Below are 16,953 nucleotides of genomic sequence, written 5' to 3'. Positions count from 1 at the left end.
TGTGGTTAGCCGCCCAAGCCATGCCAGCCAAGTCGTTGGCCAAGAAGAAGCTAGGGCACAGGCAGTTAGGGCCGTACCAAGTGGAGGCTAAGATCAACCCTGTAGCCTTTCGACTAGCCCTCCCCGAAGGTTCCAGAGTGCATCCGGTATTTCATAGGTCGGTGCTCACCCCCTACAAGGCACCGCACAGGTTTCAGGAGTCTGAAACAGTCCCGCAACTACACACTAAGTCACAGGAGAGGGAGAGGGCGCCTAGGGCCGAACCACTCAACGAGGTCACAGAAATCCTGGACTCGAGATGGGGGGAAGAGGGGGTAGAATACTTTCTAGCCACAGAGGGCACTCCAGCCAGTGCCAACGGTTGGGTGCCAGGCTACGCTTTAGACGAACCTCTTCTAAAAGACGAGTTCCATGCCCTTTTCCCGCATAGACCCATGCCAGCCGAGTACTTTGATGACTGGCTCTTTACGCCCACACTCTCAGGCAGTACTTTCCGGGGTTTTTCTTCAGCCGAGGAGAGAACGCCAGAATCTAGCCCGCCCAGGGGATCGTGCTCAGGGGTGGACACAGAAACCTCCTATTGGTGGGACGAGCAACCAGAGGAGGACTGGCGCAGGAAATGGCTGACGGGACCTTGGCCGGCAGCACCAGACGAGGTACCAATGGAAGAGGGAGAAGAGAACACTTTGGGTCAAGAACCCGAATTCGAACACTCATACACCGAACTGCAAGCAGAGGATATGGAGGTACACAACCTGTATCCTGCATCCACCTCCGAAGAGCTGCAGCTCCTACAACCTGCACCCGATGGGCGGGAGGGGGGAAGGGGGGGCTTCGAGGGGGGGATGGATGTCAGGGTTTCAGGGACAGAGAGCGAGGGGGAGGGGTCCCAGGGTGACGAGGAAGAGGACGACGATGACCCGAGGTTGTCAGTGAGTCCGTCAAGTGAATCCGAGGATTCCCAAAAGGGAGCCCCCCTGGTCAAGCCAAGGGGCAGTAGAGAGGGAAGCAGTCAGAAGCAGGGGAACGAAGAGGGAATCCCCAGTGGGGGTTGGAGATCGGGACCGGCCTCTCCGTCGGAACGGAGTGAAGGGGGTGGAGTTACCAGTGTGTCAGAAGGAGCAGAACAGGGAGCAGAGAGGGGAAGGAGTTCGGAGCAGAACGTCCTGCCGGAAGGGGAGGAGTGTAGTACCGAGAGTAGCGTAACGGTCGAAAGGAAGGTCAGAGGCAACGTACACGCGCCAAGTTCAAATGTGGAGGCGCGCGGAAATGAGGAGAGCCCTGAGGAGGAGCCTGGTCCCAAAGTACGAAGGAGGGGGGAGCAGGCGTCAGAAGACTCAGCCTCGGGGGAGTCCCAAAGGGAGGGAGCACAGGGGGGCAGGAAGACCCTGCGGAAAAGGAAGGAGAGGAAAAGGTGGAGCAGTACAAGCCTCTTAAGCTGGTGCAGGGGCGGGACTGACTCAGAGGGGACTTCAAACATCTAAGGGTAACAGATGCTGAGCCACGGAGCTTGGATGTAACGACAACAATGTTCTTCAATAAAACCTTTTGTATATAACTTGGACTGGATTTTGGTCTCTTGTGAGCTGGGACCTCGGGTGGCTCTGACATTAGGGAACAGGGTTCAGTGGTGACTGGGGCCTATTGAAACTGGTGGGGCGGAAAGCAGAGAATCCAACAGAGCCAATGACAGGCAGAGCCAGCTAATGCTAATTTTGACCTCACTTTCCAGCCCCCCCCCCCAACTGAGACTAGGGAGGAGGAAGCTGAGAGCCAGAGCTATCCCTGACTGGATGTAAGAATACTGCTATACCAATGGGCAGGTTGTGCCAGTCAAATACAGTCTGGGCTTTTTCTTCAGCCAAAACTCACCAGAACTCAGTTTCAGCACCCCTCAGGTGGGTGCCATTGCCATTATAAGAGAACAAGGGAAGCGTTCATGGTGAGTTCCAGCACCTCTTTTTCTAGGAAAATAGCACTAAATACAGTAACTTATGTGGGGGTTACATTCCAGGGATTGTGCCTAAAGCCAACATTGCAGATAGTCAAAGCCCGTTGGGTTCCACGGTGGGTGGGATTGCCAAAGTCATTCCCCCTCCCCCCAAAAAACCCTCCTTTATGACCCTTTAAAATGTTATTTTATTTATTTGCCACATGCATGAAGCTGAATGCGCACAACTTAAATGTGCGTAAGTTGCAGGCTTACTGTATATAAAACTGGCTGGGTATATACAGTGGTACCTCGGGTTACATACACTTCAGGTTACAGATGCTTCAGGTTACAGACTCCGCTAACCCAGAAATAGTACCTCGGGTTAAGAACTTTGCTTCAGGATGAGAACAGAAATCGTGCTCCGGCGGCATGGCGGCAGCAGGAGGCCCCATTAGCTAAAGTGGTGCTTCAGGTTAAGAACAGTTTCAGGTTAAGTACGGACCTCCGGAACGAATTAAGTACTTAACCCGAGGTACCACTGTAATATATTGGGGGAGTGGTGAGTGGGGCATGATGTTTTTAAAGTAGCTGCAGCCATATAATGCATTTATCCCTGACCTCAACTTTCAAAACATATAAGGAGTCATGAAAAAGTTTAAGAGACTCTTCTTGTAGCTCATACATCTGCTCCAGAAATTGATAAACAATAGCAATTTAATACAGTGCTTGGGAAAGGTGTTAATATGCAGTTAAGAAGTTTATTGCATGTTTATTTGGAAATCCCCAGGGTATTCCAGGAAAGTGTAAACCGGATTGCAGCCTTGAATAACTGACAAATTTAAACTTACAAGGAAAAGGAGACAAGCCATTCCTTTGCAATGTCAACTCATCTCCCATGAGCCCACATTTCTGTAGACATGTAAAAACTGCAGCAAGAGGTATAAGTTTCCCACACTTCCTGTCTATCCCCTCTACACAAGTTCAAACACCTAAAGCTTTTATAAATTGGGTCTTTGTAGAGGCTCTGTTATGTAACTTTGGTGTAGAAAATTAAGTGGAATTTCAAATTTGAAACAGTCCCTTAATGCTGTTACTTCCAATGGATTTGAAAAGCTAATTTACAGTGATAAATTTCTAGCCACTGCCTCGAGTGGCTCCAGGGAGCGTGGCTATAAATTAGCATGGTTAAGTGAGCAGGTCCTTTTGCTCTGAAACAAACAGTGCTGTGGTACATAAAGGATTTGGGGCAGATATGGTAATTGAGCTGTCTGTGAGGCCTCTGCAGATAAGTGGGAAAGGGAAAGATTGAGGATGCATCTGATAGCCCAAAGGTTTAAAGGAAATTAGATGTATATGAATTTGTTACTGTTTAAAAAAACACAAACCAATGTTAGATGAATAGTTTGCCTGAGCAGCTTTGTGCCAACTGTGGCAGACCTATGCACACTGCACACTGAACACAGGGACTTACTTCCGAGTAAGCATGCTTCATCACAACATTGCACCAGGTTTAAACATACACTCAGGGACCTCAGGGCAACTCACTTACTGAGCATCCATTCTGACTGGTTTTCAGGGAGGTTAGACAACACTGACTTCACTGAACAGCCATTCTGGCTGGTTGTGGGAAAGTTAGATGACACTGAGTTAAGCAAGTTCCTTGTCGCTTTCCTTTTTGCCCAAAAGTCTGTATTGGGGTTTATTGCGCCAGACCTCCCAGTTGACTGCAATTGTGCAACATGCATTTGCTGCAATCTGATTGAATTACATGAGGAAATAGCAGCGATATAGAACAGTCTCTCTAATCTAACCTGAAAGAAGCTAGGGCTGAAACGGACGTGATGCTGAAAGAAAGATCTCACCCTCTTATCAGGGTTGCTGGTTTTGACTGGAGCAACAGCCATGAGGGAGGTGTGGGGTGGGGTTCGTTCTTTTCCCCATTGTAAAGTGCTCCCCGCCAAATCTGCTATTAAACCTGCTATGGGAGAAAAGGGTAACTTTATATCCCTCCCCCAAGTTGGTCTAAGAGCAACTGGGGGAATTCAGATCAGGGGGAAAGGGTTACACATCACCTCCCTCAGCACCATGACTCTCCTAAAAATCAAACCCTCCCACATCTCATTTGAAGTATAGAGCGGAAAAACCGGAAGATCTTATCACAGCTCTCTCTCGCATCAAAATCTGTTTTGGCTCTGAGTCATATTTTGGAGGGGAAATCCAGAGGATTTAAACTATTACTTCCCCCCATTCACTAACTAACGGCATTAAGTGTTTTCCTTTGCAGTAGTTGGTTACACACAGATCTTTGAGGACTGTCAGTAGCAGTTAATCTTATTCTGGGGGAGTCCTTTTATCACCTCATATCGTGCTTTGCTTTTAATTATTTTGTTTTTTGTTTGTAGTATTGTATTATTTCATAACCTCCAACATTTATCTGATGAAAATAGGGACACCTTATAAAATAAAATAAAATAAAATAAAATAAAATAAAATAAAATAAAATAAAATAAAATAATAATAATAATAATAATAATAATAATAATAATAATAATATACCCCAACCATCTGACTGGGTTTGCCCTAGGTGGCTTCCAACATATATAAAAACATAATAAAACATTAAAGAAACTTGCTATACAGCGCTGCCTTCCAAGGTGTTCTGAACGTTGCATAGTCACTTATCTCCTTGGCTCAGTGGGGCCACATAACTCCATACCCTCCCTCATTTCTCCAATAGCTAATACAGTAACAGGCAAATATAGCGGATAGTTAAGTTTTCACTGTCATAAACTCTGACCTTGATCGTTCCAAGCATGGAGATCCACTGACACTGCAATGTAAATGCATTTGCTAAGTCTATACCTTGCCAAGGTTCTGGTATAAACAAGAAAAGCTTTGGATTTCATACCATACTCAGGCCATGCAATATGTCATCATAATCCTCATAACCACCTTTCAGGAGGGGGTGAACATTTAGGGAGCAACCTGTGTCCTCTAATGAACAATGAACAGTCAAGACTTCTCAACAAAGATGTGAATTTGGGCATTTCATGGATTGGCTTAAGGTTGCAATTCAATGCACGCTTCTCTGGGAGTAAGCCCCCAATTGAATGCTGTAGGACTTACAGTATTTCTGAGTAAACGTCTCAACTGTGGTGTTGACGTTCTGATTTAATGGGAACCTAGAGTCGGAGAACGGAAACTTGTACAAGTCATCTGAACCCAAGGTGTGCTCAAGAAAGCTGGCACTGCTGGGCATTATTTATATATATATATATATATATATATATGAAAGGAAGAGGAGCAGGTTTGCTCAAGTGTGTTGCAGGTAGAAATGCTGTTTGTAATGAAATGAGAGCAGTAGCTTACTTGCTCGAATTAACAAATAAGAAAGTTTTGAGAATTTAAATTCTAGATTAAAATTGATTACGTAATTGAGAAGGGGATTGTAACCAAAACACTGGAGCCTAATTGGAATAGTAGAGTGCCTGGTATCTGGTGGGCAATCTCATTCTTTATTTCCACCAAAGCACTTGTCAGGAGAGCTATGAGATTCAGGTGAGGCTCAGATGCCTTGTTAATCCCAGCAGGTATATAAAAGGAAGACCTGGCCTGCCCAGGTCACAAAAAGTTTACAAGGTTCAGTTATTGCAAAAGTTTTTCAGTGTTAATTTTATGCATTTTTAAAAATCACCTTGGTATTTAACAATAATATCTTATGTTCTTTAAAGGAGAAATTGTGAATTGCAGAATTTTAAATACCTGTCATCATCCTTGGCTTGGCTTCACTCAGTTTTGTTTATAAGACTCTTCCATTATCTTCTAGTTGTGAGGGTGGGGGATGGGGAGGGGCCTCACAAGAGAGTAGCCTATGGCCTTTCTTCATCTAAATCCGGCCCTACTGTCCATGCTGGAATATTAAGGAACAATAGGCTATACTAGGACTGATGAACAACCAGCCCACATATCAATCTATGGTGTTTAGTTCAATGACCTGTTTCTCTGTAATCTGTTTTTTTGAGGACTTTTGAAATAATAATGATTGCAATTAGACAAGCTCCTTGTTGTTGTTGTTTTATTGCATGTCATTATTTATCTTCATTTCAGCTTGCGAAAACCTACCCATGTCACCTTAGATTGTTCTCTTCTCAGATTTCGAATAATGAGGATTTATATTACCCTTTCCCATTCTTATATGCAAAAACTGCCTGCCCACACACTTCCTGCATGCCCTTCGTCCTACGCATAAGATTTATTAATGCCTGTTAACAATGGAAGCTGTTAAGTGCAGGCTTTAAAACAACCATTTTAAGTTGGGTCAAAATACCCATGGCTTCTAGCAGAATGAATTTACTATCTTCTGCATAAATGGAACACCGTCCCATCAGATGTCAAGGAAATAAACAACTAATTGACTTTTAGAGGACACCTGAGGGCAGCCCTGTTTAGGGAACTTTTTAATGTTTGATTTTTTTATCATGTTTTTAGTATTCTGTTGGAAGCAGTCCAGAGTGGCTGGGGAAACCCAGCCAGATGGACTGGGTATTATTATTATTATTATTATTATTATTATTATTATTATTATTTCAGAGGGAAAGAGCCGAGAGTTTCTAAAGGGAGTTAACAGAAATTGAAGAGAGGCAGCTTTGGACAGGAGCTACTGCGATCAGAAGATCTTCTACAGTATCATGCATGAATTTAAATACCCGAATAGGGCCAGGAAAGAAGATAAGCACCCTGGGAAGACAGGGTCTTAATTGTGCATTAAATCCTATATTTGAGAAGTCAGCAAGGGAAAGGTATCCAGAGGGCGAAAAACCCATCACATTTAAGGTTATATATATATGGCCATTTTTCAGCTAGAACTCACCAGATCTCAGTTCTGGCACCTCTCAGGAGGGGGGCGGGGTGCAGTGCCACTACAGTCGTACCTTGGATCCCGAATGCCTTGAAAGTCTAATGTTTTGGCTCCCAAACGCTGCAAACCTGGAAGTGAGTGTTCTGGTTTGCAAATGATATTTGGAACCCGATTGTCTGATGCGCCTTCCGCGCCTTCCAATTGGCTGCAAGAGCTTCCTGCAGCCAATCAGAAGCCACACCTTGGTTTCCGAACGTTTTGGAAGTCGAATGGATTCTGTTCAACTTCTGAGGTACTGTACGACTGTATAAGAGAACAAGCATTCATGGTGAGTTCCAGAACCTCTTTTTTCTAGAAAAATAGCACTGTGTGTGTGTGTGTGTGTGCGTGTGTGTGTGTGTGTGTGTGTGTGTGTGTAGGGAGAAAGGGGAGTTCTTTTCTTTTTGTCACCACTGCAGAATCAAACCATCAACCAGAGAAACAACACACAAATATATTCGCTTGGATATGGCCGGGATAAATTAATGGACGTTGCCTAAGGACCCAGATGCACCTCTTGGGAGTTCCTTTCATTCAGCTGGACCTTGAGAAGGGGGGGGGAAAGCACAGCGAGTTAAAGACATATAGATGTTTTCAAGCAGCGAAACAAAGAAATCAATACGAGAGGGTCCTAAGGGCTTTGTTCCGGGTAAATTCTGAACATACTTGGTTTTTGTCAAACCAGCATGCTAAGCACCGGGTGGCCTCTGGTATATTTGATGAAATGGTGCTGATTTGTCAGCAGATTGCCCAGTTCTTTTAAATACTGCCTTAGGAGCCTCCGAATGGGATCAGGATTGTAACACTAGGGGAGGGGGAATAAACCTTTTCCTCTGAGCCAGGTTGCCTGTCAGCCCCCTCCCGCTTACAGTTTGTCCCAGGAAGGAAAAGTACCCAATTTTTTCTCCACAGGGCAACCAGCACCTTGGCATTTAGATGGGGATAACTGTAGAGGGGGGTGGGGAATAGTCAAGCCCCTACTCCAGTGCTGTGGTTCTGATCCAGTTATAAAACACTAGCTGCTGTTTTCTTTTTTTTAATTACTTTTCAGAAACAAAACAGAACACATAGCTTAGTTGGTAGAGCATGAGACTCTTGTAGTCTCATGTTGTGGGTTCGAGTCCTGTTGGGCAAAAGATTCCTGCATTGGACTAGAGGACCCTCAGGGTCCCTTGCAACTCTACCATTCTACGATTCTACCTTAAAACACCAAAGAGGTTTGATATAATTCTACGATTCTACAATTCTATATATAACAACTAAAATGAAGATTATACCATTCAATTCCCGGAGGGGGGAGGGAGTGGCGAGGAAGCAAAACCAAGCCAGATCATTGTTGTTGTTTAGTTGTTTAGTCGTGTCCGACTCTTTGTGACCTCATGGACCAGAGCACGCCAGGCACTTCTGTCTTCCACTGCCTCCCACAGTTTGGTCAAATTCATGCTGGTAGCTTCAAGAACACTATCCAACCATCTTGTCCTCTGTCATCCCCTTCTCCTTGTGCCCTCCATCTTTCCCAACATCAGGGTCTTTTCCAGAGAGTCTTCTCTTCTCATGAGGTGGCCAAAGTACTGGAGCCTCAGCTTCACGATCAGTCCTTCCAGTGAGCACTCAGGGCTGATTTCCTTAAGAATGGACAGGTTTTATCTTCTTGCAGTCCATGGGACTCTCAAGAGTCTCCTCCAGCACCATAATTCAAAAGCATCAATTCTTCGGCGCTCAGCCTTCTTTATGGTCCAGCTCTCACTTCCGTACATCACTACTGGGAAAACCATGGCTTTAACTATACGGAGCCAGATCACAGAATTTGTCATAGAAGCATCTTTGCATAAAACTCCATGAGTGGCAGGTGGTCTATATCCATGTTCCTTCACTGAAGGGTAAGAAATAAAACTTGACCAAAGGGCATAAAACTTGTCTCACTGTTTACCTTCTCTACATCCTTGTATGTGTCCAGTCATTTTTTCCATAAGACCCAAATTCCAGTGATCTGGAAGCGGTGAGATCTGTATTCAAGAGTTTGGCTGTTGTAATCTTAACAGCGGTTGTAAGGTGAATGATAAGTTCTTTGTGACTAAGGGCCTGAGCTTCCAAGTTTAAAATGGAGAGAAGTACAGTGGTAACTCGGGTTACAGACGCTTCAGGTTACAGACGCTTCAGTTTACAGACTCCGCTAACCCAGAAATAGTTCCTCGGGTTAAGAACTTTGCTTCAGGATGAGAACAGAAATCGTGCTACGGCGGCACGGCGGCAGCAGGAGGCCCCATTAGCTAAAGAGGTGCTTCAGGTTAAGAACAGTTTCAGGCTAAGAACAGACCTCCGGAACGAATTAAGTACTTAACCCGAGGTACCACTGTACAATTTTAGGGTCAGGCAATCATGCTTTAGTTTGTTCTCATGCCTGCTTCCTGAAAAACTATGAACACGAATTTATATATGGGTTTAAAAAGCACAACGGTCGGCAGGGTTGAATCCCCGCGGCGGGGTGCGCTCCCGTCGTTTGGTCCCAGCGCCTGCCAACCTAGCAGTTCGAAAGCACCCCCGGGTGCAAGTAGATAAATAGGGACCGCTTACCAGCGGGAAGATAAACGGCGTTCCGTGTGCTGCGCTGGCTCGCCACATGCAGCTCGTCACGCTGGCCACGTGACCCGGAAGTGTCTTCGGACAGCGCTGGCTCCCGGCCTCTAGAGTGAGATGAACGCACAACCCTAGAGTCTGTCAAGACTGGCCCGTACGGGCAGGGGTACCTTTAACATTACTTAAAAAGCACAACATGTGCATAGAAGAACCACAATTTCCGCAGTTTCTCCAACCATTGGCAAGACTGATCTGAGTAATTTTACTTAGCAAAAGAGGATGCATGTACAAGTGGTGTGGAGAACCTTTATTGAGTTTTTGTGAATTCTTGTGGGTATAGATTTAAATGGGGCTTTGTCCCAAATTTGGCTCCATTCAACCTTGTCAAATTCCTCCATTTTGGTGCCCTCATATATATCTAATTCAAAATATAAACAAATAATAAGCCGTAAAATAAATTTTATTTTTTTGAAATGAAACAAAACCTACAGTAAGATGGAAAATAGTGTGTATTTTTCTTTAGTTGTATAAATAATCTTTACTTTTTGTTCAGCTGCACCATATGGGCCATGGTAAATGCAGCCATGGAAAATATCTGTGGTGTGCCCCCCTCCCCATTCCCTTGATTCCCTAAGCATGTGCTTATTTTGCTTAATGGTTAATCCAGCCCTGCAGTGCACAACACTCTGGTCATCTCTTCCACCAGCCCATAATACTGACAAAGATAACTTGCTTGTGAGCAGAGGTACCCCCTTGGAAAAGTTAAGAAAGATTCTTGCCCATTTGCCACTTTTAAAAATTATTTTAAAGATTTGGGGCTATATTTTGGGACATTGACAGCAGCATGCCAGGCAGAAATTCAACTGGTGTATCTTCCATGCATCACCTGGTGAATTTCAACCTGCTGTGCAGCTACTTCCAGTGTTCCTGCTTGTGGGCCAGAGAATGGTGCCTTGGATGCAGGAAGCCGCCAACTCCTTGCGCCTTAAAGAATAACTTATTATATGATCTGCTGACATTTTGTGATTTGGCATAACTGGTCTCCAGGGTATTTTGTTTTGTGCACAATTCCAACCTTGTAGTGGACGAGTGATTTCTCTTTGCAAAGTGTTAGCTAACTAATCTCTTGGGCATCGTGGCTAAACGTCACTTCACACGTTGTGGTTTAATTTCTGCTGACACGCAAAAGCGTTCGGCCAGATTTTTATTTTTAAGGAGCAGATCTAATTTGAAAAGCCCAACTTCCCTTTTCTATGGGAGTCTTTCTGCTCACAGGAAAACCAGCCCTGCAGATCAGTTTTCAACCATCTTTGTTGTACAGTGGGATGGACTCCCTTGGGAGAAGTGGAGTTGGGAAGTTTTTAAGTTTTTAAGCAAAGATTGACTGGCTACATATCAGGGATGAGAATATTTACCGTATTTTATTTATTTCCTAAAATTTAGATATTGCTTGATTTACAAAGTAGTATCTAGGGTAGCCCCATGAAGCAGCCTTACGCGGCAGCCCCATGGGATCGAACCGACGTAGAATCGGATCGCACGTGGTGCGCGGAGTTCCCATGCGCACAGCCACGTTGCGCCCGCCTCAACTTCATATATTTACTTTTTCCGCCTCCGTGGGTTGTTGTTGTTTTTTGAGGGGGGTGAGTAGTGGGATCATCCCCTCGGCCTTGTCAGCCTCCTCCTCCTCCCGCTCCCCCCCCCATCTCTTTCCAGGAAGTTTCCCGGAACCTCCCCCGCGCGCCACGCGGTATGAGTGCAACTTTCTCTTCCCCTCCCCGCGCGCCCCGCCAGCCGACTCCCTCCCGTAAGCAAGAGCCCCTGTTCTTTGCGGCGGAGCGGAAACGAAAGCTAGTATTGGGCTGGTGAGAAACGACGTGCAAAGTAAGACAAGGACTACTTTGTGCGAGTCCTCCTCCTCCTCTTCCTGCAACTCCTCCTCGCCCGGGAGTCACTGGCAAGGCAGCGGGGGGAAGTTTGAAGGAGAGGGAAAGTGGAAGAAGAAGAAGAAAAAAAAGAGAGAGCATCTTCCTAGATTCGGAGGGGAGAGGCAGAAAGAGTGAGATCCCTATTCCAAACAAAAATTTCTAGATGGGAGGGTTCAAGGGAGCTGGAGGGAGGATCCTCACCTCTCTCTTAGCTTGGAGGGGAGGGGAGAAAGAAAATAAGGGCATGAGTAAGTTTTCAGAAAGATGATCACATCTTGCAAAGGAGGGAGAGAGGGCTGGCTGCTGTCTCCATGTGGAAAGTGCGGGAAAAGTTCTAACTTTGCTTTTCTCTCTCTCTCTCTCTCTCTCTCTCTCTGTGTGTGTGTGTGTGTGTTGTGGGTTTTTTTTGGGGGGTGGGGGTGGATTAGACCATGACACAAGGCGGAAGTGGAAGGGAGTTTTCTCCAGAGCAGAAGGAGGAAAAAGAAAGGAAGAAGAGAAGAAGGAAGAAGAAGAAAGATGCAGGCAAGACACGGAGGGTATGTTCCAACTTGCTGGCACCTTGGCCCGAAGCGGAGAACCCCCCTGCTCCCCCAGCCGACAACAGGCTGAAGACCACCAAATACACGGCTTTGTCCTTCCTGCCCAAAAACCTCTTTGAGCAGTTCCATCGCCTGGCCAACGTTTACTTCGTCTTCATAGCCCTGCTCAACTTTGTACCGGCTGTCAACGCCTTCCAGCCTGAGCTGGCCTTGGCCCCCGTCCTCTTCATCCTGGCGGTCACCGCGGTCAAGGACTTGTGGGAAGACTACAGCCGGTACCGCTCCGACCAAGAGATCAACCACATGGAGTGCCTGGTCTACTGCAGGTAACTGGAAAGGGGTTTTTTTGTGGTGGGGGGCAGATACTCTGCCTGTTCCTGATGGTGGCGGTAGTGGCATGTAGATGTGGAAAGGCCAGCCCCACATGTGGAGGTTTGTGGCTGCGCTTGTGGGCCCCGCTAGCGGGGAAATTGCGCCAGGAGAAAATAGGGCATTCCGCCGCTACGGGAAATGGAGCTTTAGATATTGTTTTTGATAGTTGAAAAGGTTTCTCGTTCTGAATCTACAGCTGCCCCAACTAACCGTTCTCTGCAACGTGCAGGTGGCCTTACCCGCTTCTGGCTTCCTATTTCCTTTGGCATAATAAAAAAGTGATAAAATAAGAGATTTATTGCGATGACAGTGCTTTTCTCGCCTGGGTGTCTGGCGTCTGCTTAATTTCCTTTTCTTCGCGTTATTTTTTATTCTTGTTTTGTTCCCCTCTCCTGCACACGTGTGTGCCTTGGTCCGCTTTCTATGGAACCGACGTATTATAGGCTTTCTTCCATAAACCGTCTTACTGCGGAAGAGTGGTCCCGCTTGAGGGTTTGGTTGGAGGCTGGAGTAGTTTTGCCTTTTTGTGGTTGTGTGCATGCATGCAAGCTTTTGGTCGAGTTGGCGGGATTTATCCTAGCCAGCAAGCCCAGCGAGGCTTTCTTCTGAGTGAATGGGCTTTGGGTCGCACTGTTTTGACCAGGGTTGAAAAATCCTGTCAAATGTAATGTCTGCACAAACTCGCTATGCAAGCCTTCACTGACCTGGTGGAAAAGGCCTACAGGTCAGTGGCAGGCAGTGTTCAAAATTAGCCAGGCGCCGGGTGCATTTTGGCCCTGGCTTTCGGCTACTTGTGACCAAGTGAAGATGCCTGGGTGCCAGGATAGTGCCTGATATCTCCACGACCTGGAAGTGCATGCTTGGGGATCATTGGATCTGGACTGTTTTCACGCACTTAATACCCCATCCTGTAGCATTCTATTTGTTATATTTTACATGCAGAATCAGAATGAATTTCAGGAACCAAAATGCTTTTTCTGCGCGGCCGGAGCAGGAGCGGTGAACAATGTCATACTTAATCGTTATCACTTGCCTTGCCCCACCCACAGTTGTGAAGAATATACTTAATGTTATGAATGGTCCGTGTCACTGTTAAGAAAAAGAGGTAGGAATAGCCCAGTGTTTATGTGGACTGTCCCTGGATCAAGTGCCTTTTCTTCTTCGAGTTCTCAAAAGTTCTTAACCTAGCTCAAGGTTGTCATCGGAACTAGCCAGATGTTGAACTGAGAATCACATAGTCCATCGTTTGAAAAATAAGACTTTAGAACCGTCTTGCCCCCAAATGGCAACTAGACATCCCATTTTGGCGACTGCAACTGTGATCTAAGGAGCCTTTTGGTACCTAGCTTATATATTTGAGTTTCTAAAACTGGTTGCAGGACGGCTGCTTTGCAGTCAAAACACCCCAGCATTTCCAAGTGACACTGGAAATGTCCCTCATCTGAAACCCTTTAAAAAAAAAAATTAATCATTTTTTCTGAAACCCTTGATAGCTCCTGTCAGTCAATAGAGACCATCCTGAGCTGGACAGACAGAGGTTCTGACTTGGTTTAAGGCAGGTTTCACTGTTCCTAAGTCTCAATGACTCCATGTGCAAGCAGAAAAACAACACTAGATTGCACATTTCCCCAAATGTGTCCTTGACTGCCCTCCTACGTTAGATACCCTCAGCCAGTGACTTGCTTTTATGTGAAATACCTAATGCTCCTAAAATACTTTCCCTGCTAATTTTAGAAATGGGAAAAATCAATTTTCAATCCATCATGAACTCTTAATGTTATTTATGTGCGATTTTCATAGCACTATTTGATTGACTTTAAATTACCTAACCAACTACCATATTATTAAATTGCTGGCGTGCGGGGCGCGGTATAGATCTGTTGTCAGTGCAGTCTCGTGCGAGATGAAATTAACTTTATTCCCGAATAGCAAATGCATTGTTTCGTTCGTACATCTTGGAGATTACTTCTTTGCAGAAAATGGTTATATTTATAGCAGTACAGTAATTCTGCCCTAGTAATTTGAAACCTCATTACAGCAATATGCAGTTAAATCTTCGCTGACCAGACAGAAAAGGATAGAGATTCCTATTTTTCAATTATAGGGTGTACGGCTTAGGGAAATGTGAATTAGCAAAGTTTTGCTGCACTTGCCTCTCTCACTGCCAATTCAGATGTGGGTGTACGTCTCTTGATGCTGTTTTGTTTAATGACTTGTAGGCAAAAGTGTGGACAGAGAAGACTTCTTTGGAAAATGTTGGCCCGGTGCAGACATCACATTCCTGGACCTAAGCAACCATGAGTTATTGAGTTATTGATGCACCATGTGTCTTTGCAGTCCCTTCCCCTTCTTTCCTTTTTGTGCTCTGCCAAATAGAAGACTTCTGAATTTGTTAAACTGTGGTTTACTCTGGTGCCTGAATTAGGGAAACTGTGGTTTGGGCACTCTGTACCAGGGCTGGGCAATATCTGGTTTTCAACATCACAATATATCACCAGCTAAATATCATGATATATCACAATATATGTCTGCAGCAGTGGAGGGCCTTAAAATATAAGGAAATACAGTGGTACCTTGGGTTAAGTACTTACCGTATTTTTCGCTCTATAGGACGCACTTTCCCCCCTCCAAAAATGAAGGGGAAATGTGTGTGCGTCCTATGGAATGGATGCAGGCTTTCGCTGAAGCCTGGAGAGTGAGAGAGGGGTCGGTGTGCACCGACCCCTCTCGCTTTCCAGGCTTCAGGAAGCTATCCGCAAGCGTTCGTGGGAGTTCCCGCCGGGCTCCGAAGGCTTGCGGATAGCAGGCAGCAGCCCAAATCCCGGGGAGCGCAGCGCTGCGCACCCCGGGCTTTGGGCAGCTATCCGCAAGCCTTCGGAGCCCGGCAGGAGTTCCCCCCCAGCCCCAAAGAGCAAAGAAGCCAAGACAGCCAGCAGGATCCATTCCGCTGGCTGTCTTGGCTTCCTCTTTAGCCACGCGCAACCTCTCCAGCCGTGAGAGGCTGCACGCAGCTTTGGCAGAAGCCAAGACAGCCAGTGGGATGGATCCCGCTCGCTGTCTTGGCTTCGTTTTTAGCCGTGGTGCTGGGGCGGAAGAAGCCCGAGCTTCCCCTGACCCCAGCCCCCAGAACAGGTCCAGGAGTGGCGGCGAGATTGCGCACAATCCCCGGGCTTTGGGCTGCAGCCTGCTATCCGCAAGCCTTCGGAGCCCGGCGGGAAGCAGATAGCTTCCTGAAGCCTGGAGAGCAAGAGGGGTCAGTGCGCACCGACCCCTCTCACTCTCCAGGCTTCAGCGAAAGCCTGTATTCGCTCCATAGGACGCACACACATTTCCCCTTCATTTTTAGAGGGAAAAGTGCGTCCTATAGAGCGAAAAATACGGTATTTATTTATTAAAATAGATTCTTAGAGGTTGATAGGAGCTGCCTTCTCCTTAGTTACAAGTAAGTCCAGTGAAGAATAAGGAGAATCGATGGTCCACAAGTAGTCACAAAAAGTCATTAATGGAAAATACTGGTAAATGATTGTCAATTGCATCTGGCTATTTGAACCAGGCTATGGGATTTCCCCCCTTACTCCTCCCACATACACTCCTGAACTTACTTTGTGAACCCAACTTTAGAAAGAGTTGTCTATGCTTTTAAAAACCTACCAGAACTATAGGCGACTCCTAACTTACATGAAAGTTACATTCCAGGGATAGTGGATAAATCCAAAATCATATACTGTATAGTCAAAACACTTTGGGTGCAATGGCGGGTGTGATTGCTAAAGCCCCCCCCCCGACTATCTATCTATCCATCTATATATATATATATATATATATATGTATATATAGCACGTAATACTAAATGTAAGTTAGTTGTGAGTTACCTGTAAAATTCAAGTGGTTTAGCAGGAGAACAAGCGTATGGTCACATTACAACCTTAGTGAAGTTGTTCTGCTAACCCCACCCCACCCGCAAATATCCAGTGCGTTTCATAGCTCCCCCCCCCCCGCTGTTCACATCAGCATGGCTTCATTAGTGTTCCTGTTTGCATATATACACCAGGCGGGCATTATGCCTTTACCCTATGCAGATCTTGTCTAGAGATGAATGGCTTAAAGACTCCAGCTGGAGAGAAGCTCGTCTGAGAAATGGCACACCAAAGAGTAATCTCTAAGAAATTACAGGAGACACTGGGATTTTGAGTCATGTGAACATGGATTAAAAATCGGGGATCAGAAACACAGATAGCTTAGGAGAATTAGCTGGTGAGGCAGTAGGCTAATGGGTATTCCAAGAGAAGGAACTTAGGTTTTATTTCCCTTTTGTAAAAATTCTTGTATGGAAAAGCACAAAGTGCAGTGGCATTTGGCAGCGACAGCAGTAACTCCCAGGCTGTGCAGAAGGATCTATGTTTTTGAACAACGGTAGCAGTCCCTAAAGCAATGCACTGCCCTTCCAACAGTGGTGGGATATGGAAGAGCAAGTTTCACAGTGTATTGAGAGAGAGATAGAGAGAGCTATGGATGATAGAAGAAAAGGAGGAGTTTGGACTTGATAGCCCGCCTTTCACTCCCCGTAAGGAATCTCAAACCTGCTAACAATCTCCTTTTCCCTTCCTCCCCCACAACAAACACTCTGTGAGGTGAGTGGGGCTGAGAGACTTCAGAGAAGTGTGACTGGCCCAAGGTCACCCAGCAGCTGCATATGGAGGAGCG

General features: G+C 45.9%; 1 protein-coding gene across 3 annotated transcripts in view; it reads left to right on the top strand.

Annotated features, from left to right (window-relative positions):
* ATP10A (ATPase phospholipid transporting 10A (putative)) overlaps positions 1–16,953 on the top strand; it is a 148,357-nt gene that overhangs the window by 12,418 nt on the left and 118,986 nt on the right. Inside the window, exons 1-2 of one of the 3 annotated variants that reach the window (XM_083734163.1) lie at positions 11,132–11,466; positions 11,764–12,203. The exons of 1 other annotated variant lie outside the window; for it this stretch is intronic. In XM_083734163.1, the coding sequence (XP_083590289.1) occupies positions 11,767–12,203 (437 nt within the window). In that variant the 5' untranslated portion in view covers positions 11,132–11,466; positions 11,764–11,766. Of the gene's footprint in view, positions 1–11,131; positions 11,467–11,763; positions 12,204–16,953 lie in introns of those variants that run through there. One more of the 3 variants, XM_083734164.1, reaches the window with a different exon arrangement.

The sequence above is a fragment of the Podarcis gaigeae genome (genome assembly GCF_964106915.1).
Source record: "Podarcis gaigeae genome assembly, chromosome: 4".
Taxonomy (NCBI): Eukaryota; Metazoa; Chordata; class Lepidosauria; order Squamata; family Lacertidae; genus Podarcis; species Podarcis gaigeae.
Note: the sequence above shows the minus strand (reverse complement) of the source record. Positions and strands in the feature narration are given on the sequence as shown.